The 22,109-nt window shown below is 60.7% G+C and overlaps 1 protein-coding gene across 2 annotated transcripts; it reads left to right on the top strand.

Annotated features, from left to right (window-relative positions):
- The first annotated feature begins 2,594 nt into the window (after nucleotides 1–2,594).
- Nucleotides 2,595–20,928, top strand: MOV10 (Mov10 RISC complex RNA helicase). 2 transcript variants are annotated; one of them, XM_007059618.4, is made up of 22 exons: nucleotides 2,595–4,084; nucleotides 6,928–7,024; nucleotides 7,519–7,637; nucleotides 8,086–8,324; nucleotides 8,866–9,106; nucleotides 10,769–10,867; nucleotides 11,278–11,440; nucleotides 11,605–11,759; nucleotides 12,111–12,287; nucleotides 12,408–12,555; nucleotides 12,670–12,831; nucleotides 13,380–13,483; nucleotides 13,946–14,043; nucleotides 14,387–14,506; nucleotides 14,841–14,943; nucleotides 15,343–15,460; nucleotides 15,580–15,771; nucleotides 16,299–16,373; nucleotides 16,851–16,976; nucleotides 18,380–18,468; nucleotides 19,292–19,413; nucleotides 19,994–20,928. In XM_007059618.4, exons 1-22 carry the CDS (start codon nucleotides 3,951–3,953, stop codon nucleotides 20,041–20,043), a joined length of 2,931 nt encoding a protein of 976 aa, XP_007059680.2. In that variant the 5' UTR covers nucleotides 2,595–3,950; the 3' UTR covers nucleotides 20,044–20,928. The 2 variants fall into 2 exon arrangements, with proteins under 2 accessions (XP_007059680.2, XP_043389359.1); XM_043533424.1 differs by having other exon boundaries at nucleotides 3,643–4,084; nucleotides 19,292–19,423; nucleotides 19,989–20,928.
- Nucleotides 20,929–22,109: the final 1,181 nt, after the last annotated feature.

The raw sequence follows: 22,109 nt of genomic DNA, 5'->3' as shown, positions 1-22,109 counted from the left end.
CTGAATTACAAAGTGTTCTCAATGAACCTATTAACATTCAGCATTCCTTCCTTGCATTGCTCTGATGTTCCCATAACCCCCCACCCGCGTATTCCCTTTCTAATCAAGTAGCTGAATGCCAGTGCTGTCCACTTTGATGACCGTAACCTGGGTTCGGTCATTCAGGGGCTCTTGTAAGAAGTTAGTCCTGCTTCCTGGACAGTAAGGTTCTGTTTCAGCAGGCTCATTTTGTGAGAAAATTTCTCAGAACAGCTTTCAGTGGCAGCGCTAGGAGCCACCTGGACCCCTGTCTTACCATTGCCAGCGCTGGGGGAGCTGCACCAGAGTCATGGAGGGAGAGGAAAGGGCTAGTGCTAATCAAGTCATAACCCAAGTTAAACCCCCAAACCACACCTACGAGAGTGAGTCAATTACACACAAGCCAGTTTATGGAGAGACATGGTCATAACAAACCTTCAGCACCAGAGCCTCTCTAAATCACCCCCTTTGCTGACCCATGAGCCCACCAGCCCTCTCCCACTTACTGGGAGTTTGCAGTGCTCCCCGAAGGACCTTTCCTCCAGTGACTCCTGAAAAGGAATAAATGGCATTACACCCCATGCCTGGGGACCTATGATAGTTGGCCTGGAAATCTGAATATTTTACAATCTTCCAGTAGTATTTGAGCCTCTGGGGCGGGGAAGTACCACGTCCCTGGTGTACAAGTAGGAAACTGAGGCACAGAAAGGCAAAGGGCCTTGCCCAAAATCACACTGTGAACAAGTGACAGAGCTGGGCATATGACCCTTAGCTCCCAGAAGAAAATGCCTTCTCCACGCGGCCAGCCTTCCGTGGTGTGTGCAGGGGGTGCGATCAATCTCTCTTCTGTCCCCCTGGCCTGGCTGCCTTTCCCAGAATGAAAATAGCAGCGACCTAGGTCATAACTGTTCGCCCTGAAGAATGGCCCCTCCATGGGCAGCCAGTTCTCCGGGCCCCGGGCAGCAGGAACGTCCCTGGCCCGGGTCTCTCCCTCCCCACCGCAATTTAAAGCGGCCGGGGGGGGTCCACACACCACCAGTCAGACCAGACTGGAGCGGCTGCTGCCTGTCGCTCCATGTGGCTGCCGGCCGGGGGCATCGGGGTCGGGGTCTCTGCGCTGTTCCTGCCCCAGGCACCCCTGCAGCCAATGGGAAGCTGTGGGGGCAGTGCCTGGGGGGGGAGCAGCACATGGAGATCCCCGGCCCACCCTGCCTAGGAGCCCTGGTAAGCGCCGCACCTCTGACCCCCTCGCAGAGCCTACACCTCCCACCCCCCCCCGCATCCCCCACCCCCTCCCAGAGCTTGCACCCCTTCCCACCACCCCCCTCCTGCCCCCAAACTCCCTCCCAGAGCCTGCACCCCTCAACCCCTCCTCCTGCACCCCCAGCCCCTGCCCCAGCCCAGAGCCTGCACCCCAGACCTCCTCCCCTGACCCAAACTCCCTCCTAGACCTTGGGGTGGGCTCTGGGCATTCTGGGCACCACCAAAATTTCTACAAACCCGCCGCCCCTGTCCTCTCCCTAGGCACAAAATCAGCCTCCTGCCTGCAAGCAAAGGGATCTGCTGCCTGGCCTCTTCCTCTGCTGCCCCTTTCCCCGACCTTCTTCTGAGCCAGGATAACTTCGCTTCTCTGAGGCAGGGAGCCATCAGCTAGTTTACTCACTTGACTTGCCCAGCCAGTGACTGAGTCACCAGCCTGTTGATTAGGGCGCAGCCAGGCTATGATAGAGGGTTTTAATTTTTCAAAGGCACAGATCATTCTGTGCTGGGGAGTCAAAACTGCAGAGCTGTAAGACAAGCACAATGCCAACTGGGGGAGGCTCAAGGCTCACTCTGCCGAGAGCCCCAGAACAGCAAATGTAGGCCAAGTTCTGCCCTGTCAAGCCAGAGTTATTTCAGTGAAATCGCTGGGGTAGCAGGGTGGCATAGAGCCCTTTCACTCTGATCCTGCACACGCTCACGAGGAATGGAATGACTCCCATGCACTATGGTCAACACCTGAATAAGTATTTGCAGGGTCTGGGTCCAACTGCTTAAACATCAAATCTGTATCTAATGCCCAGGGTATCTACCAGAACCTGTGATTACAAAGCTGCAGAATGGAGGAGAGGTAGTATGGTCTAATGGCTGGAAGACTGGACTGGGAGTCAGGAGACCAGGGCTATCACTGGCCCAGGCTCTGATCCTGGCTCTGCCACACACCTGCTGGGACACCTGGGGCTAGTCACTTCCCCGCGTCGTGCCTCGGTTTCCACATTTGTAAAATAGGGATAATGATACTGCCCTCCTCCATGAAGTGTTTTGAGAGCCACTGATGGAAAGTGGAATACAACAGCTCGGGATGCACTTAGGTGCACAGGAGCAAGCATTGGTGTAGTTAAACTTGGTATGCTATAGAAATAAATTTACAAACATTCTTGGACTGACTCATGGCCAGCAAGATCCAGGTGACTTCTGTCCCAGTGCAGATATTCTTAGCACTTCCACGCTAATACGACAGACGGAGCTAGTTCCGCAGACTCAGAGCAGCCTGTCTGGAGATATAAAAGGATGCTAGGGGACAGCAGCATCTCCAGACTAGAACTGATCAAAAGGAAAGCTAGCCGGAGCCGAAACACACTGTGCCAGGCTGACTAGCAGCCATTATACCCTGGCATCCTGTGGCCACCATAGAGAGGAGATTTCTCCCTGAGACACCAGGGGACCCATTTTCAGAATTCAGGCATTTGCAGAGGTGGCTCAGCCGATGGGGAGAGCAGAGGCAAAGAAGGGGGAAGTAACCCAGCCAAGGTCATCCAGGGAGCAGCCAGCGGCAGAGCTGGGAGGAGAACCCAGCTTCCCCATTACCTCCACTCCCCCCACAACGAGCCCACATCACCGCTGGATGGGATTGCACAGTGCAATATTCGCAGGCACGAAGCCTTCAGCGCGCCGGAGACTCGACTAGTGCAGAGCACTGCCGCACATCCCCCCAACAACACCGGCTGCCGTGAGCCCATGGGCCCTGCCCTCTGCCCTCTGCACTGGCTTCCACAGAATACCCAGTTTAGGCCAAGGACTTTGTCCTAATGGTCAGGGCACTCTGCGGCCTGAGCCCTGCATAGCTAAAAGAGCCTAAAGCGCCGGGACAAAGGCGCTGGTTGAAAATTCACCCCTCTGGCACAGCAGAGCCCTCACTAATAAGGGAAAAGCTCATGGGGGGGCTTCTTTGGGGAGCTGCCAGAGACGGTGGCATGAACTCCCCCATGAACCAAGGCCCATCCCAAATGCCTCACCTGCTGCTCCAAGGACAGGCCCATTGCTTTGACCTGCCTTTTCCAAAATAAACAGAGTAACCTGTATAACATGAATATGAAACAAACCAACAAACTCCAAAAGGAGTCCCTGGCCTGCATGCAGCCCTCTGCCCCAGGGCAGGCCGAGAGCCAACAGGTGCCTCAGGCACGGGAGCCGGTGTGAGTCCTTGCAGGGAGCAGGCCAAAGCGGCATGGCTGGGCGGGTGGAGCTCTCAGAGGAAGGGGAGCGGTTCTGATTTTTATTCAGAGCTTCCACAGAAAACTTTGCCCAGACTGGGCTGAGCCCTGCCAAGCACTTGCTCTCGCCCTGGCCTCAGGGTAGGGACTTTCTCAGAGCCCTTGAAGAGGAGGTTCCTGAGACCTCCCCCCGGCCTTTGCAGCTGCTGCTAGAGGGCCTGGCTCCCAGGCCAGTGCTGTTCCCACCCCCAGCCCGGGCAGGGGGCTGTCTCCAGGATGCACACAGCCTCTTTCACTTTCGTTTCTGCCTGCTGAGAGTTTGCTAACATCTTCCCTCTTTGATAAGCACTTTGCTGGCAGGTTTCACAAGCAGAAGCACTGGCCAGGAGCTGCTGAGCCAGGCCGCCCCACAGGACAGGACAGAAGAAGGTCTGGGGGCGAGCAGCGGAGCCAGAGGAGATGCCCAAGTTCACCTTTCGGGAGAGGAGGGAGTTTGGGGATCAGTTTGTGCAGCTCCTAAAAGACACAGGCAGAGAAGCTGTGAGCAGCCGGGAGGCACTAAGGACCATCTACAACCAGGAGTTCAGGACCAGGTAACAGGCAGACCCACAGAGAGGGAGCGGGGTGCGGATGGCTGATCCCTCACTCCAAGAGCGCCCCATTGTCCAGGCCTGTTGCTAGGGAGAACACCTTTCCTCGTCCACATTACCTGGGTCTGGGAGGATTTCTGCTTGGCACCCTGCGTGCAGGGGCTGGGGACAGCTGCAAGCCCCCCTGTATGGAGCATGGCCAGGTGGGATGGGGCCAGCAGGGCAGGGGGAGGAAGTTTCACTTAAGGGCTGTGGCTGATTGGGAAGCCATCAAACTCCCAAGCAGGGAGAGGAGAGTCTGTGTCGCCCCAGACCAGGAAGGAAACGCACCCCACTCCACTGGGGCTTGCCATTCTGTTAAGATCAAATCCAGGGCAAACCACCTCTCCCCTGGCTGATGGGGTGCAGCCCGGGCGCTGCCACGGACCCCGACCCAAATCACTCGTAAGTCAGGCCGGAGAGGTGAGCGCCTCCATCCTGGCTGGGTGGCAGGAAACAGCATTGGCCGGGGAAGCCGGTCTTCTGCTCAGGCCGACGGCTGAACGGCTCCCTGCGTCCTGGTATGAGATCCTGGGCCGGATCCTCACCCGGGGTAGATCAGCACAGTGCCGCTGGCTTTGGCCCAGTTCCAGCCATTGACACAGATGAGGATCTGGCCCATGGCTGCACAACTCAACCCGCCAAGAGGGGCCCCCTGCTTTGGAGCATTCCCCTGCCAGCACAACTCAGTCTGGCCCTGGGCACCTGACAGCCCCAGTTAATCACTGACAGGCCAGTCTGCCAAACTATCAGAAGGCAGCTGCAAATAGGTACCCACAAATAAAATACCACCCTGGCTTCCCCCTCCTGAGCACTTGGGGAGCCGGGAGAGGATGTTTTCCTGAGAGAGGGGCTCTATTCCAGCAGGAATGAACTCAGCTGTTCCTTGGCTGGTGTTCTACAGGGGCCAGAACAGATGCTCACCCCAGGCCCATCTGGCCTTGGATCGAGGACTCTGGGTCCTGGGGCTAACTGCTGTGGGACGGCCCTGTCATTGGCCCTTGGCTGGGAATGAAAGGAGCCCCCGCCAGCTCTCCTCTACCCCCTCCCCAGCAGCCAGCAGGCTGAGACATGCAGCGCTGGGGGCCCTGCTCCATTCGGATTCAGAGCCGGATTCGACCCATCCCAGCAGTAGAGATGGGCCTTGGAACGGGATGGGGTGGGACAGACACACAAACACCTCCCAGCCCCCAGGGCTTTGGGGTGAGCATGGGCCTGTCCAGTGGGACTAGCACTAGCATTTGTAGTGACAAGGGGATGCCTCTGGCATCAGGGCACCGGCCTCTGGCGGCGTGGGCGGGCAGCAGGCTCAGGATTGCTCATGGCTGCTGTGCAGCGACAGCCCTGCGCCATCCGGGCAGAGGGGCGTCTGCAGCAGGGGCAGCAGAGTCCAGTGCACACCAAGGCCAGGCGGAGGCAGGCCCCAGGGGCTCAGGCAGGAGCGGGTTGAGGTGTGGTTGCTGTCCTGGGCAAACACTCGTCTGACCCCGCCAGGTAAGCGTTGGGCCTGCTGCTGGGAGCTCTGCTCCGGTACCATCCCCTGCACGCCCAGGGCAGCAGGGCATCTCTGTGGCCCTCGTGTACCGGCCGGCAGCCTTTGCTCCAGCTCTTCAGACCCGACTTTGCAAACACTGAGCAAAGTTGCCAGGCCAGCAGCCTCATGGTCCCCCACCCTGGCCTGCACACTATGGCAAGTGGGGGCCCCCACCTTCCCCATCCCCAGAGTGGGGTCCTGCCCCGGGGGTGGGGGTCGGTCTGTTGAGACTGAGCCCACCCCGCACTCACCCCACAGGGGATCCTGTCCAACGGGGCTGGCCCAGCTCCCTGCTCCAGCCCATTGGCCCTCTCCACAAGGTGGGGGCAGGGCCCTACCCCTGCGACCCCCGCCACCTTCCTGGCTGGAAGGTGTCTGCACACACGCACGTGTACGCATGTCCCGCCCACTGGTTGGGGTCTCCCCTGAGATCCCCCTAGTGCACGTTGGCTGATCCGGCCTGACCCCATCCCCCGGGCAGGGATTACACCCTTTGCGCTCGGTCACACGGTGAATCGGTGTCGTTGCTGGGGAGAGAACCCCCAGGCTTTGCTCTAACCTCTAGCCGGGCTAAGGCTCAGTCTCCCCAAGTGCTGCCAGGCTCACCCGGCCATAGCACGTTGAGGCTATTGCAGCACCAGCCCTGACCCCCAGGCCCTGGGCTTGTTTCCCACTGGAGTTCCTTGTGTGCAGCTGGCTGCGGCTGGCTTTGCTGGCCAGCCCGTCGCTGCGTGAGCAGGGAATAGACCAGCCCTGCTCCCAGGCTATCCCTGCGCTGTGGGCGGCAGCTGGATCTGCAGCTACTACTAAGCCCCGGCACTGTGAGCCCCGCCTGGGTTGCAGTTGCTGGGGACGGTCGCCCCCCAGGGAAGATGCCAGCGCAGGGGAATGGCAGAGCTCGGGGTGCCCATGCTGAGTTCGAGCAATGCCCTGGGGCTCCTGCTGAGTTGCCCATGTGGCAGGCGGCGGCATAGGATTTGGTTGGAGATGACGAAGAGACCCCCCCACTCACTGCAGTCGGGGCCCCTCTCCCCAGAGCAGAGCACGGCCCTGCTGCTTCCCAGGTGGCAGTGGTACAGAGGGCCAGGGCTGACCCTAGCCCATCGCTCTCCTACCAGAGGAGCGGGGGAATGCTCCTCGCCCCAAACACTGGCATCTCCCTGCCCCTGCTCCTCTCCCTCCTGCATCCTGCCAGCTCAGTCCCGCCCTGGAGATGCGCCCCGGGTCTGGGCATCCCGCAGTCACAGACTCTCCCGCTCTGTCATTTCTGCAGGAATGTTACGAAGACGCCCAACTTCTCCTCCATCCTGTTCACCCTGGGCCAGAGCGGCCGGGCCGAGGTACGGGGAGACTTCGTGCGCTTCTGGAAGGTAGGTGCTGCCCACGCGGCCCCTGGCAGCGCTGCTGCATCTCGGCTCCCCTGGCAGACGAGGGCCCAGTTGCCGAGGTCCGTTCCCAACATCCCTGCGCCCTCGGGGAGCCCTGGGGCTGGTGCCTCCTCCCTTGCTACGGGCAGGACTGTTCCCTGCAGGCCAGAATCCAGGGCTGGGCGGGCGTGAAGCGGCTCAAACGGTGGGGCTCCCCGTCCTGGGCAGGCCGATGCACCTACAGCTCTCACTGCTGGGCCTGGCTGCATGTTGAATATGGGGGTGCGAACCGCCGAGCCCGCCACCATCAGCTGGTTCAGGGGAGTGCGCTCCAGCACAGCCCGGCTCAGCCCTGGGGCCAGCCCAGCTGAGCCCACAGGCTTTGTGAGTCCACTCTGCTCCCTGCCCCAGCTTCTCCAGGGCTGCCCTGCCACATGCTGGAAGCCTCCACTCCTCTGCCGGCTCCTACCCGCTGGACAATTGCTCTCCTTCCCCAGGTGAAAAAGAAAGTGAAGGTTACCAACCAGTACTGGACACCCAGGCCAGAGGAGCCCCCCACGGACAGCCAGGAGGCGGGCACCGATCAGCCTCCCCGCAGAGGACGTGCCAAGGAGAGGTACCAAAGCCCACCCAGGCACAGCCTGGAACCCCCCTTGCTGTAAGAGCAGCACGGGCCAAAGGGACAACGAGCCCCTAGGCAGGGGCAGCCCAGAGCAGGCTAAACGTTGGCAGCTCACAGGCTGTTCGTGGGCTCCCCTCCCAGCAGGACGGGGCAACTGGGGGGGCGGGGCAGAAGCAGGAGGGCTGAACAAGGAGTGCCTGCTCCGGCAGCATTCGGCCCGCTCTGTGGGCCTGAGCCAAACGCCTCTGAAATCGACAGGAGTCTTTGCATCGAGGGGTTGGCCCAGCCCCAGAGCCCCAGCAGGGTCTGGACCCCGAGGGACTCCTGCCCAGATTCTCTGTTGTAACAAGAGGGAATCGGCTCCTAGGGCAGCGCCGGCCCGCAGAGACGCAGGCCAGCTGGGACTGTACACGCACATCCAACCCGCACCCTCTGCCCTCAGAGCGGAGTTCATCGGTGGGAAACACAGGGTGGAGATTCTCTCAGAGCACGACCGGGGGAACGGGCGCATCCGCTTCCCCGTTACGCCCAACGAGGCCGCAACAGCCAGTATTTGGGTTCAGAACAACGGCACCGAGGATGTGACGCTGCTAGGATACAGAGCGCTTCGGAAGCAGTGCGAGATCACCTTCCACGATGAGAGCCAGGTGACCAGACAGCAGCCCCGGGTGTTGCAGCCAGGTAAGAGGGTCCAGCTTGCCACAGGAGCAAGGTTCTCCTTCGCATCTGGTCCCACACTGACCTTCAGCAAAGCTGTGTGACTGAAACAGCTGCTGCATTCAAGCCAAGAGGTGGCTGAATCACAATAGTGGGCAGTGTATGGTCTGCTGTCTGTACCCCTTTCTCTGCATCGTCCTGGCTCCCCCATCTGGTGCACGCAGCTTTGGGGAAGCAAGCATGGTAGGTGCAGTTGCCAAGCCATCTGGGTATGTGGGTGAGGGTGGCGCGTAGGGGTGTGGAAGGAGGAACTGCAGGCCTTGCTCACACTCTGCCCTGCCAGTGGACATGGCAGCATAGAGAGCTTCTGAGCGCTCTTCTCCCATTCTCCCCCCCCGCACACACACTCATGGACAGCCGCCTTCCTGGACGTCTGAGTTAGCGTCAGAGACTTGGCAGAGTGTTGCCGTGGGGTGAAATGCCCAGGGCCCCTGGGAGGGTGAGGGAAGCACGTGGGGACCCCGGAAGGGGGAGCTCCCTGTTCACACATCCCCTTTGACTGCAGGGGACTCTTACTTGATCGAGGCGCGGTGCCTGACTCAGTATTATGGTTACTTCCCCGTCACCGTGCTGTTCGAGTTCACCAAGGAGCAGGACGGGCCCTTCAGCATCGGGCGATTCGTCTCTGCCATAGCCAACAGCCGGCTGGCTGAGCAGCTGGGGCCCACGGCACCATACAGGCCTTACCAGGCCAACCTGAAGAAGACGGTCATGGTCACCACAGAGGATGGCGTCCCTCCCGACAGGTATGCAGGGGGAGAGTTGGGCCAGGCAGCTTGCACCCAGCATCACTGGCTGAAGGGACGGATATTGGTGCAAAATTGGTTGGAAAACCATTCCCAGAGAGTAGTTATCAGTGGTTCAGTCATGCTGGAAGGGCATAATGAGTGGGGTCCACAGGGATCAGTTCTGCGTCCTGTTCTGTTCAGTATCTTCATCAATGATTTAGATAATGGCTTAGAGAATACACTTACAAAGTTTGCAGACGATACCAAGCTGGGGGGGGTTGCAAGTGCTTTGGAGGTTAGGATTAAACTTCAAAATGATCTGGACAAACTGGAGAAATGGTCTGAAGTAAATAGGATGAAATTCAATAAGGACAAATGTAAAGTACTTCACTTAGGAAGGAACAATCAGTGGCACACATACAAAATGGGCAATGACTGCGTAGGAAGGAGGACTGCAGAGAGGGATGTGGGGGTCATTGTGGACCATAAGCTAAATATGAGGCAACAGTGTAAGTCTGTTGCAAAAAAAGCAAACATCATTCTGGGATGTATTAGCAGGAGTGTTGTAAGCAAGACACGAGACGCAATTCTTCTGCTCTATTACACACTGATTAGGCCTCAACCTGACTATTGTGTCCAGTTCTGGGCGCCACATTTCAGGAAAGATGTGGGCAAATTGGAGAAAAAAAAAAAAGTGCAGAGAAGAGCAACAAAAATGATTAAAGGTCTAGAAAACATGAGCTATGAGGGAAGATTGATAAAATTGGGTTTGTTTAGTCTGGAAAAGAGAAGACTGAGAGGGGACATGATAACAGTTTTCAAGTACATAAAAGGTTGTTACAAGGAGGAGGGAGAAAAATAGTTTTTCTTAACCTCTGAGCACAGGACAAGAAGCAATGGGCTTAAATTGCAGCAAGGGTGGTTTAGGCTGGACATTAGGAAAAACTTCCTAACTGTCAGGGTGGTTAAGCACTGGAATAAATTGCCTCGGGAAGTTGTGGAATCACCATCACTGGAGATTTTTAAGTGCAGGTTGGACAAACACCTGCCAGGGATGGTCTAGATAATACCTGGTCCTGCCATGAGTGCAGGGGACTGGACTAGATGACCTCTCTATCTTCCAGTCCTATGATTCTATGTGCAGCTGGGATCCAACCCCATTCCCTAGCTGGGGCGAAAGCACCTGCTGGGCTTTCATAGAGCCAAAGGGACCGTTGGCTCTTCTAGTCTGAGCCCCTGGATAGCACAGGCCTGCCCCTACCCCAGGAACCGCAGGGTGAGCCCAGTAACTTGTGTTTGGTTAAAGCATCTTCCAGTCAAGAGCTGGAGAATCACCACGTCCAGCGGCTGATCGCCAGCTGTGTTACCCACTGGTACCTTGTTTCCAGTTGGAATTTGCCTGGCATCAGCTTCCAGCCATCGGTTCTTGTTCCACCTTTCTGTGCTAAATGAACGAGCCCTTTAGTTCCCGGTAGTTCCACCCCAGGGAGGTGACCCAGCCACCTCTCCATTTTCTGTGTGTGTGGGGAGGCAGCTGGCTGGAGACCCCAGCCACCCGGGTCCTGAGAGCCAGCATCCCCCTACCTGAGCCCCAGCGCTGGAGTCTGTCCCACCGGCTGGGCAGGGCGAGGAGCTCACTCCTGCAGAGCCCTGCAGTAACCCTGCATCTCGTCTGCCTAGCTCCCAGCACCCCGAGCTCGAGCAGGTGATCCCGCTGGACTTCTACAGCTACGCAAAGGACCTGAAGGACACGGTCAGCGCCGAGCGCAGCAGGCTGCAGTGAGTGCTCGTGGGAGTGGGGGTGGGGGGAATCGTCCTGCTTACACCGCACTGGTGGCCTCATTGACCTCCCAAGGAAGAGCGCCTTGCCCCGCACAGCCATGGGGCCCAGCACCCCTTAGCCAGAAGCCCCCCTTAGGTGAGCTGCCCAGAAAGCAGGGCCCCAGGAGCAAGCTCAGTATCCCAGTGGTTCCTGGCGCTGGGGCCAGGCAGAGATTCCTTCTCCCAGACACTAAGCCAGAGAGACACATGACAGCCTTTACTGCCACTGCTCGCCCCGCCCCTTGCCTCTGAGGCCCTGCCACGCTGCAGGGCACCTGGAGCTTGCTGCCTCCTCTGTCGTGCCGCTAGTCCATCCCCGCTGTGCCCGGCGAGGTCAGGATAACCTCTGGCTGGCACTGGCCCTGCAGGGAGTCCCTGGCAGCCAAGCTTCAGTTTGAGAACTACCAGGAGAAGTTCCAGCTGCTGCTGCACCTGGAGGAGCTCCAGATGGAGGTGGACATCCGGCGCTATGACATGCAGGATGCCCCGATGGTGAAGGACACTCAGAACAAGAGGCTGCTCATCCTGGAGGTGAGAGCCAAGGCCTGATGGCGGTGCATGGCCCTGCAGCGGCCCCCTCCTTTCACGTCTGGGCTGCCAGTATGGAGGAAGGGGCCCGCAGGAGGGTTGGCTGCCAGGGGAGCACAGCCAGGCATGCTCCCCGCTGAGCTGCCCCTTCTCTGCTCTGTCCCTAGGTCCCTGGCGTGGCAGAGAACCGCCCGTCCGTGCTGAAGGGCGATCACCTGTTTGTCACCCCCAGCGACCAGCGCACCTTGCCCCAGCATGTCCAGTACAAGGGCTACGTGCATGCCGTGGAGCTGGAGAGGGTCAAGCTGGGCTTCTCCCCGAAGTGAGTTGCGCCCGTGTCCCTGGGGGGCTTGGGCCAGCCCCTGGGGCTGGGAAAGCTGGGCCCTGACTGGTGGCACCGAGTGGTCTGCATGGAACAAGACTGGAGGGGCTCGGGCCAGGTCCAAGGCAGCTGCATGATGCAAGCGAAGCAGCCCCTGCTGTTAGCACTGATGGGTGACTGCCTGGGGGAGTGCAGCAGAGGGGGAGGTGCTGTGCTGTGGGGTGCAGGAGTGCCAGGCTGAGGGGGTGGGAGTGGGAACCACGCGCAGTAGCGGGGAGGGTGGGACTGGGCAGGACAGTGCCTGGGGAGGGGTGCCTAGCGCTCTGTCCAACCCTGTTCGCTCTTTTTCAGCCTGCTGAAGAGCTTCGTGAATAACCTGAAGTTCGATGTGATCTTTACCTTCAACCGGCTGCCGCTGCGGGTGCAGCACCGGGCCGTGGAGCTGGCCAAGAAGAGGAACCTGGGTGACATCCTCTTCCCATCCTTCTCATACGGAAAGTCCCTCCTCCCCGAGGGAGGCCGGCTCAGGTGAGTGCCTGGCTTCAGAAGAAACCCACTCTGAGGGCTGGCTGTGTGGGGAGCGGGGTGGTCACACGCAGCAGGGCCTGGTCTTCCCCTCAGCACCTGCCCGGCTCCATTTCCCCTCAGGCTGTTTGACCGGAGCCTGGAGACCAACCAGGAGCAGTGCGACGCTGTGCGGCAGATCGTCACGGGGATGGCCAGGCCGGCACCATACCTCATCTTTGGGCCGCCAGGGACCGGCAAGACCGTCACCATGGTGGAGGCCATCAAACAGGTGAGGAGATCCTCTGGCTTCCCAGTCCAGGGCAGTCAGCCGGCCCACAGCCCCTCTCTCCCGTCTGTATCCATTTCCTCCTGCCTGGGCTGCTAAGCTCTTCCTCGTTCTCAGGTGGTCAGCTGCCTGAAGGACTCCCATATCTTGGCCTGTGCACCCTCCAACAGCGCCTCGGACCTGCTGTGCCAGCGCCTGATGAAACACCTGGACAAGGGCAGCATCTATAGGATCAATGCCAGCAGCAGGGACTATCGCCAGGTGCCGGAGGAGATCAAGGTACATGTGCACCCCTGGCACCCCAAGAGGCACCCAAAGAGACATCGCCCGTGGAGCTGGGCAGGAATTTTCCTCTCTGAAGGATTTTATGATGCCCTTTAGCATACTTCAAATTTTCCATGGGAAAATTGAAATTGGGGGTGGAAATCAGTTTTGCGTTGGGAAAAATAGACAGGGCAGCCCGCCTGGAAGGCTCCTGTCAGTTTCACTTTCCGCAGACAGGCACAGAGTGAAATTGAGGACAGCTTCCCAGGCAGGCCTCTCCCAAGCCGAAAAATGCCAATTCAGGACAAAAGTTTTTTTCAAAACTGTCATTTCCTTGTGGGAAGGGACTTCCATGTTCCAGCAGCTGTAGTCACCTCCCCAGGCTGCACGGTCGATAGGGGTCCCTGCCCTCCCTGCAGGACCCTCAGGTCACCAGCCAAGACGCACATGCCACTCCCAGTTGTCTCAGGGCTTTCTGGGGGGAGATGTGTCTGCCCCCAACTTCCCCAAGGGAAACACAGCTCCGATCCCAGACCTTGTCTAAATGCTGTTGGTGTTCGTAGCCCTGCTGTAACTGGGACGATGCCCAGCAGTGCCATGTGTACCCGAGCAAGGAGAAGCTGCAGCACTACCGGGTCATCATCACCACCCTGGTGACGGCAGGAAGGTAGGAGGGGCCCGGTGCAAACCCCACTTCGGATGACTGCGACTGTGCTGGGGGAGCACAGTAGGGATGTGACTGGGGGATACCTGGCTATGCTGGGGGAAGAGAAGGGAATTCTTTGGGCAGGGTTTACCGGGGGAAGAGGCGTAACAGAGAGACGTGGGCAGGGGCTGACCGGAGGGCACAGGACGGGGGCACATCATCAGGCCGCATTGGTCACTTTCTGTAAAAGGGGAGGGCCATCCCCTCAGACTCCAGGGGAGGAGTTCTCCCCCTGCCCAGCCCTGGGCATGGCCATGGAAGCCCCTGCTCGGTGGGGAGGGGGCATTGCCGTGCTCAGGAGGGGGCCAGCGGCATGGGCAGGTCCCGCAGAAGGCCTTGGTGGAGCAGTCTGGCTATGCAGGTGGCAGGGCAGGGAGCCAGCGCTGTACAGGCTTGTTCACTGCCTCTCCCTCTCCCCTGCAGGCTGGTAACCGCCAGCTTCCCTGAGGGCCATTTCTCCCACGTCTTCATCGACGAGTGTGGCCACGCGGTGGAGCCGGAGAGCCTGGTTGCCATCGCAGGTGAGTAGGGATCTGGGGACAGGAGCACTGCACCCCCGGGCATCACCTCATCCACCCTGCCCCGCACGCCCGCGGCCTTGGACCCGGCTGCCTCACTCCTGCTCAGACAGATGGCCAGCGCCTGGGGCTGGCCAGCACTTGCCCCTGGCGGTGGATTCCGGGTCCTGCATGCAGCCCCTTCTCTGCGCTGTAAGCTTGGGGGAGCCCCTCCCGGCTGCTCGAGGCAGCTACAGCCGGGATGGGGCCCTTCAGCGACTCCTCACTGTGCGGGGATCAGTCAGCGACCTGCCTGGGCAGGGATCTCCTACCCCGCCCAGCCGCCTCAGCTGTCTCTCTGCCCCAGGAATTCTGACAGCGATGGACCAGGAGACCAACACCAAGGCGGGGCAGCTGGTGTTGGCGGGAGATCCCAAGCAGCTGGGTCCAATCCTGAGGTCCCCATTGGCCATCGAACACGGGTTAGGTGAGTGGAACAGAGGGCAAAGGCACCGGGTGGAGAGCGGGGAGTTCTCAGACATGCTGATCTGCCCCACTCGTCTGGGCTCAGGGGCCATCTGGCTGTGCACAGCCCCCGCAATAGCAAGTTAGTGACCCTGGGCGCCTCTGGAGAACAGGGAGAGGCTCGCTCCGTGATGGGCGGGTGAAAGTCTCCCCCACGAGAGCCACTGAAGCTCCTGCCCCCTGCTCAGAGAGGCCCAGGCCAGGCTATGACAAGCCTGACTCCGTGGGGCTGCTCGCAGGGGCACAGTCCCAGGCCAGGGGGGCGCTGGTAACCGGGGCACTGCTCTCTCTTGCAGAGGTCTCGCTGCTGGAGAGGCTCATGCTGCAGAACTCCCTCTACCAAAAGGGAGCCAAGAGCTACAACCCGCAGTTCGTCACCAAGTTACTGCGGAACTACAGGTGCCGTATCCGCCCCCCCGGGACCGACGCTGTGGTGTGCGGGCGCCGGGGGGGCTGTCAGAGCCGGGCTGCCAGCAGCAAAGGCTTCCCGCCCCCATTCTGCTGGCTCAGCCTGGGATGCTCGTGTCTGTCCATTGGTCTGATACCCACCTGCCTGGCGTGGGGCTCATTTAATCGTCACCCAAGGGCAAGAGACCTTGGACGGAGCAACCTGGATTCCTGGGTTCTGCCCTCCCTGCCCGGAAGCCCGGCCATGGCCACTCTGTGCCCAGAGCAGAGGTTTCTGGGGCCCCTCCTGTTGCTGGTGAGCGGGGAGGGGGCCTCAAGGCTGCTGCAGTGCAGGCGGGTCTGAGGAGCAGCCGAGCACCCCCAGAAATGCTGTTGCGGCTTCTTCCCCAGGTCCCACGCCGCCCTCCTCCAGATCCCCAACCAGCAGTTCTACGACGGGGAGCTGCAGGAGTGCGCCGACCGACTCCTCAGCTATTCCTACTGCGCCTGGGAGGAGCTGCCTACGCAGGTGAGGGTGGGGCGGGGAGCAGGCACCCAGCCTAGTCCCCACCCCGGGCGGGGCAGCGCCAAGCACCCCTGCTGGCCACGGGGCTAGCTGCAGCCCTGACCGTGGCGCTCTCCCTCCAGGGCTTCCCGATCATCTTCCACGGAGTCTCCGGGGAGGACCAGCGAGAGGGTAACAGCCCCTCGTTCTTCAACACATTGGAGGTCGAAACCCTGGTCACCTACCTCAAGAAACTGCTGCAGAGTCAGGGCAAGCAGGGCCGCTCCAGGATCTCCCCCAAGGAGATCGGTATCATCTCCCCCTACAGGAAGCAGGTGAGATGCAGCCCGGCCCCCAGGGCTGCCTTCCCCACACATCAGGAGCCCTGCAGAGGGGCAGGCAGCCCAGCCCTCAGCGCCCCCTCCCAGGCTCCTTAGCCCCACATGCCGTCTCCCTGCTGCACCCCATCAAGCTCCACTCTCTGCTGAGTATCTGGAGGGAGCACGCAGTGCCCCGTGTGGGGGAGCCCCCTTGGGGCAGGGGCCAGGAGCCCTGGGGAATTGCCCCAGATGGAGGGACCTGCCGGATGGGGCCGGGGAACCCCAGTGGTATTCTCTGGCCAGTTGCATCGGAGCAACCTAGAGCAGGAGCCTGCCCGGCACTTGGCTGAGGGGTCGAGGGTGTTATCTCAGAGAGATGGCGGAGACCGAACAGGGCGGGCGGGACCCAGTGGCCAGAGGCCACAGGCAGCTGGCCATCACAAGGGCGTACAGGCTATGAGAGGAGCGATCACGGGGCTGGGAGCCAGGAGCTCCCGAGGGCGGCAGGAGTCCCATCCACTCCTCCCTCGTCCCTTCCCCAGGTAGAGAAGATCAGACTAGCCATCACGAAAATAGACCAAGACCTGATGAACCTCCCAGACATCAAGGAGCTGAAGGTAAGTCCCTCCCTCCCCCCCTGGGCCGCACCTGGAGTAACGGCTATGGCCCGGCAGCTACGCCAACAGCCACGCCCAGCCTGATGCCAGACTGTCCCAGCTCAGCAGTGGGTCTCGCTTGGCGCTGGGCCGGGGGGCAGCTCTCCGCCAGCAGACACCAGGCCAGCCTGGGGCCCCCCATCCCTTGGGCTTGGAGGGCAGAGTGCTCCGGCCATGCGGAGAGGGCAGCAGCGCAGCTGTGGGCTGCCTCTCCTTTGTGAGCCCTGCAGCCGGAGTGCTGGGGCGAGACGGGCTCCGTCCCGCTCCCCCATCGGCCAGAGTCACAAGAGCAGGGGAGGAGGTTGGGGGGACGCTCTGCCCCACAGGATCCCTTCAGAGCAGCCGAGGGAAGCGCCCCCTGCACAGCTGGGGGAGGCGGGGGGTGTGAGGGAGGCTGCCAATGGGGGATGGAGATCCCTGCCCTCTGCTCCCTGCTAGGTGGGCTCGGTGGAGGAGTTCCAGGGCCAGGAGCGGCGCGTGCTCCTCATCTCCACCGTGCGCAGCTGCACCGAATACCTCAGCATGGATGAAAAGTTCAAACTGGGCTTCCTCAAGAACCCCAAGGTAGGCACCCTGCCCCTGCTGCCCCAGCCTGGCCCCGAGGAGACTGTGGAGCCCTGAGGGCAGTCATGGGCTCTCAGCCGGGGTGCAGAGCTGCCAGCCATCCCCACCCCATCTTCCTCACTGCCCACCCCCTCACCGCTCCCCCCGGTTTCACAGGCCATGGCTGATTCATGGTATAAAATAAACTACCGGCTGCTTTGCAGCCATGGACAGGAAGTGTGGGCTAGTGGGCAGAGCAGGGCCAGGACTCTGGGTCCTATTCCAGGCTCTGCTAGTGACCGGCTGCAGGACCTCAGGTAGCAAATCAAAGCCCCCCCTCCCTCCAAGGCCCCAGTCACACAACCCTTCCCCCAGCGCACAGAGCCTGCCCTGGGGACAGTATCAGGGAGAGACCACTGCCCTTGCTCCAGGGGCACGGGCCACTAGCCCCAGGACAGGAGGGCAAGTGAGGCTGCGCTCGCAGTGGGGCCCGTTCCCTAGCTCCCGTGTGGCAGTCGGAGGCAATGGTGCAAGGTCCAGAACCCCACGGCTTGGGCATTCCCCGCCCTGCGTCCAAAGCCTGGGGCAGAGCCGGCTCCCACAGGGCCAGGCTGCTTAGCACCCAGCATTCAGGTCAGTCCCGCAGGCCTGGCCTCCCACACCAGCTCCCCACACTGGGGAGACAGGAATCCTCCCTGCCCGCCAGGGTCTCTGCTCACCTTGGGTCAGCTGCAGCTGCTTGGCCAAGGGGCCGAACATCCGGCAGAGCCTAGAGCACTTGCACCAGCTGACACAGACTGTGCCTGGCCCGGGCAGCGTGCTCTGGCCCTGGGGCTTGTCAGAACCACTTGCTCCAAAGCCTTCCTCGGGCCTGAGCCTCATCAGCGGTGACGAGCGAGCGCTGATCCCAGCAGAGCCCTTCCCCACTCCGCTTCCTGCCAGAGCGGGGGCACCTGTGGAAAGGAACACCCTTTAACCCTTCCTGGCTGGGCAGGAGACGGGGCACCTGCGGAGAGCCCTTCTGCCCCTCACACGGTTGTGTGCCAGTCTGGCCAAGCGGGAAGCAAAGCCTGTGACCAAACATAGCAGAGCTGCACTCGGTCCAGGCCCTTCTCAGGACGCAGCATTCCCTGCGGGTGCAGTGCCAGTGGTGTAGACGGGGCTCGGACTATCAGCTAGCCTTGCTCAGAGCTAGTCCACACAGCCACAGTGAAACCCACCTGAGGCCAGCCAGCTGAGGAGCTGCACCCTGGGGACTCACAGATCCTGGTCCGCACACTGCCCCACCCCTCCCATTAGCCCACTGACAGCCAGAAAGTGCTGGGGCTAGGGACCGGCCCTAGAGCTGTGGGGCAGGGCAGTCTGGGCCGGCTCCCCTGCCCATCCTGGGCGCTGAGGGGCCTCATCCTGCTCTCTCTGTTTAGAGGTTCAATGTGGCCATCACCAGAGCCAAGGCTCTGTTAATAATCGTGGGCAACCCGGCCGTGCTTAGCAAGGATCCTCACTGGAACACGTAAGTTGCATCCTGCAGCCTCCTCCTTCCTGTCCTCTGCCTCTTCCCAGGGGGCTCCCCCGTCCCCCAAACCACGTGGACCCCTCCTCCGGCCTGAAACGCAGTGCCCCATTCGCAGGGGTTGGCACCTTCGGGTGGCTGCTCGGACACCAGCCTGCGACCGGGCCCCACGTGGTGGGACCCGCTCTGAGGTGACAAGCGGAGAGGAGGGCCGGCACTGGGCCGGGAAGCGAGGCTGGGAGATCTGGAGGTGGCACTACACTTCCCTTGGGGTCAGGACAGAGCCAGTGACCCCGCAGCGTGCGGGGGGCGGGGACACACCATCTTTTGAAGGAGACGTTTAAACCCTGTTCCAAGCCCTTGCCACTTGTGGTCGTTAAAGACCTCAGGGCTCTTTCTGTAAGCTAGGGATGAGTGCTGGGATCCTGGTGAAATCCCAGCCGAGGTGTCACCCTTCTGCCCCGTCCTTAGGACAGAAAGGGGAGTGTTGCCCTGAACGGCTGCCCCCCAGAGGTGGCTGCAGAACTTGGGGACGGTCGTGCCTGTGGAAATGCAAGATGCCTCTGGGCCCAGAATTGCAGTGGTCGCTGCCCGCAGCACAGAGACAGGTCAGGCCCTTCATCCTCCATTGCTGGCCCCAGGCCTGCTGGCTCTGGCTGGGTGCTCTCAGGAGCGGGTTGACCGTGCCATTGGCCTTTCTCACACAGGTTTGCAAGCTGCCCAGCAGGCCCCCGCCGAGGCGGGCCATGCCCAGCGGGCTCTCCCTGCACTGAGGAGGTGGGCCATGCCCAGTGCTAATGGGCACCTTTGGTTGTACCTGCAGGTTTCTCAGGTACTGCATAGCGAAGGGTGGGTACACGGGGTGTCCCTACACTGAAGAGAGCACGGAAGAGGATGCCCTGGTGGACGAGCTTAGCTCTCTCTGCTTGAGCACGCAGTCAGCAGGTAAGAGCAGCACAAGCTTGCACCCAATCTGGGTCCGACAGGGCAGCCCTCTCCCCAGCTCTTTGGGGGGGTGGGGGCCATGGGGGTGAGATATGGCCTGGCTGCAACAGCATTTTGGGGCCCAGTAGCATGACTTGTGACTCAGCCATGCCCTCTGGTGTCCCGCTGACAGGCCCAGCATGTGTGGGGGGAGCAGCGGGGGCTGGGGGAGCACAGGTGTACGTTTATGCAAAGCAGACAGCCGCTGCTCTGTGCAACGAGTTTGGTGGGTCTCAGCCAAGGTCCGCGTTGGGCAGGCGTTCACTTCCCGGAATCCCCCTTTAGCCTGGCACTGGCACCCCCTTGTAGGCAGCCTTGGGAGAGTGTCCATCCCCGTTGCACCTCTCTGGGGTCTCTCAGGCGACTGCAGGCTCCTGCCCCTGCCACCAGCCCTGACCGCCTTCCAGAGAAAGGGGGGAACTGAGGGGTACACTGCTCGCCCCCTCCTGTGCCCTACACAGACGTTGCCCTGCTCCCCACCCCCAGCCTTCCTGGGCGCTGCTCTGCTCCCCCCTCACAGCCGCCCGGCATCTCTCTACAGGGAACCACATCCAGCAGCAAGTGGAGCCAGCGTGGAGACACGAGCACTGAGACATCACCTGCAGCTCGTCCTACTGCCATGTCAGCACCAGCGGGGCGTCTCCTGCCTCGCTCTGCAACCTCCCGTCGCCCTCTGTCTGGTCCCCTCAGCCACCTCGCTTGCTGCCGGGGGCTTTCCAAGCACCCCGGGGCGGGGCAGCAGAGGGGAGCAGTGCAGGGATTGATCTGGGAGCGTAGACCCGACTCTACCCCCTATCCCAACGCCCCCCTCTCACATGGACCCAGCCCCGACTCCTACCCATTAGCCTGGTCGATGTAGGATCTGGGCCCAGCCCTGAGGCCTGGTCGCTAACCTGAGCCAGTGCGATTCTGTAAACTCTTGGAAGCACAAGGGCAGCTGGACTCGGAAACTGGTCTGCTTGGCCGTGTGAGGAGTTTGTTTGCACCCTCTCCCCCCTGTCCCCTCTCTGGCCGCTGTCAGGACGGGGAGCTGCAGCAGGAAGCCCTGGCTGTTTGCCGACATTGCCGCACAATGGCTTAAACAACGATTTCACGTCCAATTTTTGAAAAATGACACTTTAAAAAAAAAAATCCCACCCGTGGCTAACCTGACCGGCCTGAACTGGCACTGCAGAAACCCAGCGCCTCCTCTGGGGCTCACCTTTTCCACACATGGAAACCTGTTTTTGAAAATCAAATCATTGCAATAAAATTCCCAGCTACTGGTCAACCGAACCCTCTCCTCTGAGCTGGAGCCGTTTCCAGAGCCCAGCGGCAGGGCCTGGAGCTGCTTCCAAGTGGCTGGCTACAGCCCTGCTCAGGTGTTGCGGTGATGCTGAGTAACTGCGGGTTAGCGCCTGGGGACCAGCTGGGCTGTAGCTCCTGGCCATCAGGCCCCGTGCAATGGTGCTTCCAAAATAAAGGGTGAGAGGAAAACACTGTGGTGCTTGTCTGTACAGCTCTCAAGCAGTGCCTCGGCTGTCCCCGAGCAGCTGGGCACTGCTCCCAGGGGACGGGGGAGCTGGATTCACGGGCGGAGCACAATGCTGCTGGCAGAAGCCGAGGCAGGGGGCAGCGCTGGGCACTGTTTACGGGGGGGGATAGTATGAAGCTGGGGACAGGACAAATATGTTCCCCCTTCCTGGAGCCGCACACGAGTCTCTAAAGAGGCTTAGGAGATAAACCTGGGCTCATGGCAGGGGCAGAGGTAAAGTAGGCAGGAATCATGTAACCGGGTGTGTTCATTTCTGTGGAAAGAAAACTAAGCAGGAGCCATGCCAGGCCTTTCCCTTCCCGGCCTCGTCTCAGCTTGAGAGAGAATCTCTCTTAGCCTCCCTCCCGCTCAGCTGCCGTTTGCGCTCTGGCTGGGGCTGAGCAGGCCGCTCTTTGCACCATTCACAGCCCCGTAACTCAGCTAGTGAATTATGGGAGCAGCAGATGCATGGGGTGCTGAATGAGGCACCCCCAGCTGAGCCCCAGCCCCTTCCCTTGCTGGTTGGTTGCCTGCCAGGGAGAGACAAAGTGGGAAGGGGGAGTGTTTTCCTTCCGCAGGACTGGGCTCTGGTGCATCTCCTGGCTTTTCTCTAGCCCAGGCCCTGGCGCTCAGCCGAACGTGGATACCATCCATTGGCTGGAGGGAGTTCAGAGTCTGGTGAGGGATTCCCCGGCCGGCCACGTCGCTCCTCTGGGGCTCAGCTGGAACGCCAAAGCCTTTGTCTCCCGCAGAGGAGAGGTGTTAGGAAGAAGGAATTGAAGTGGCAGCAGTAAGGGGAAGGGGCACTGGTTTTCCAGTGGCTTGTGTGCAATGACGGGCTGCTCACAGCAGCTCCCCGTCTGCCACTGGAGAAGTCTCACTTGACAAGCATGTTGAGTACAGCACACAGCACTGTCTGCCACGCATCAAGCAAGGCTCAGCAGCTCTCCAATTCAGTGTCACTCTCATGGCTAGCTCCCTGGGGCCAGTGACTTGTGAAAGGAGAAGGCACCTGGGGAAGGGCCTGTCTACGCTGCAGTCGGGTTTAACAGCGGGGACTCCAGCACGGCCACGCCAGCCTACCTTGGGTCCTCCCACAGGCAGCAAGCCCCACTGCCGTGTGCTGCGATGGGCACAGGCTGGT

The sequence above is a fragment of the Chelonia mydas genome, chromosome 21 (assembly GCF_015237465.2).
Source record: "Chelonia mydas isolate rCheMyd1 chromosome 21, rCheMyd1.pri.v2, whole genome shotgun sequence".
NCBI classification, from domain to species: Eukaryota; Metazoa; Chordata; order Testudines; family Cheloniidae; genus Chelonia; species Chelonia mydas.
This window is presented reverse-complemented; position numbering and strand designations above follow the sequence as displayed.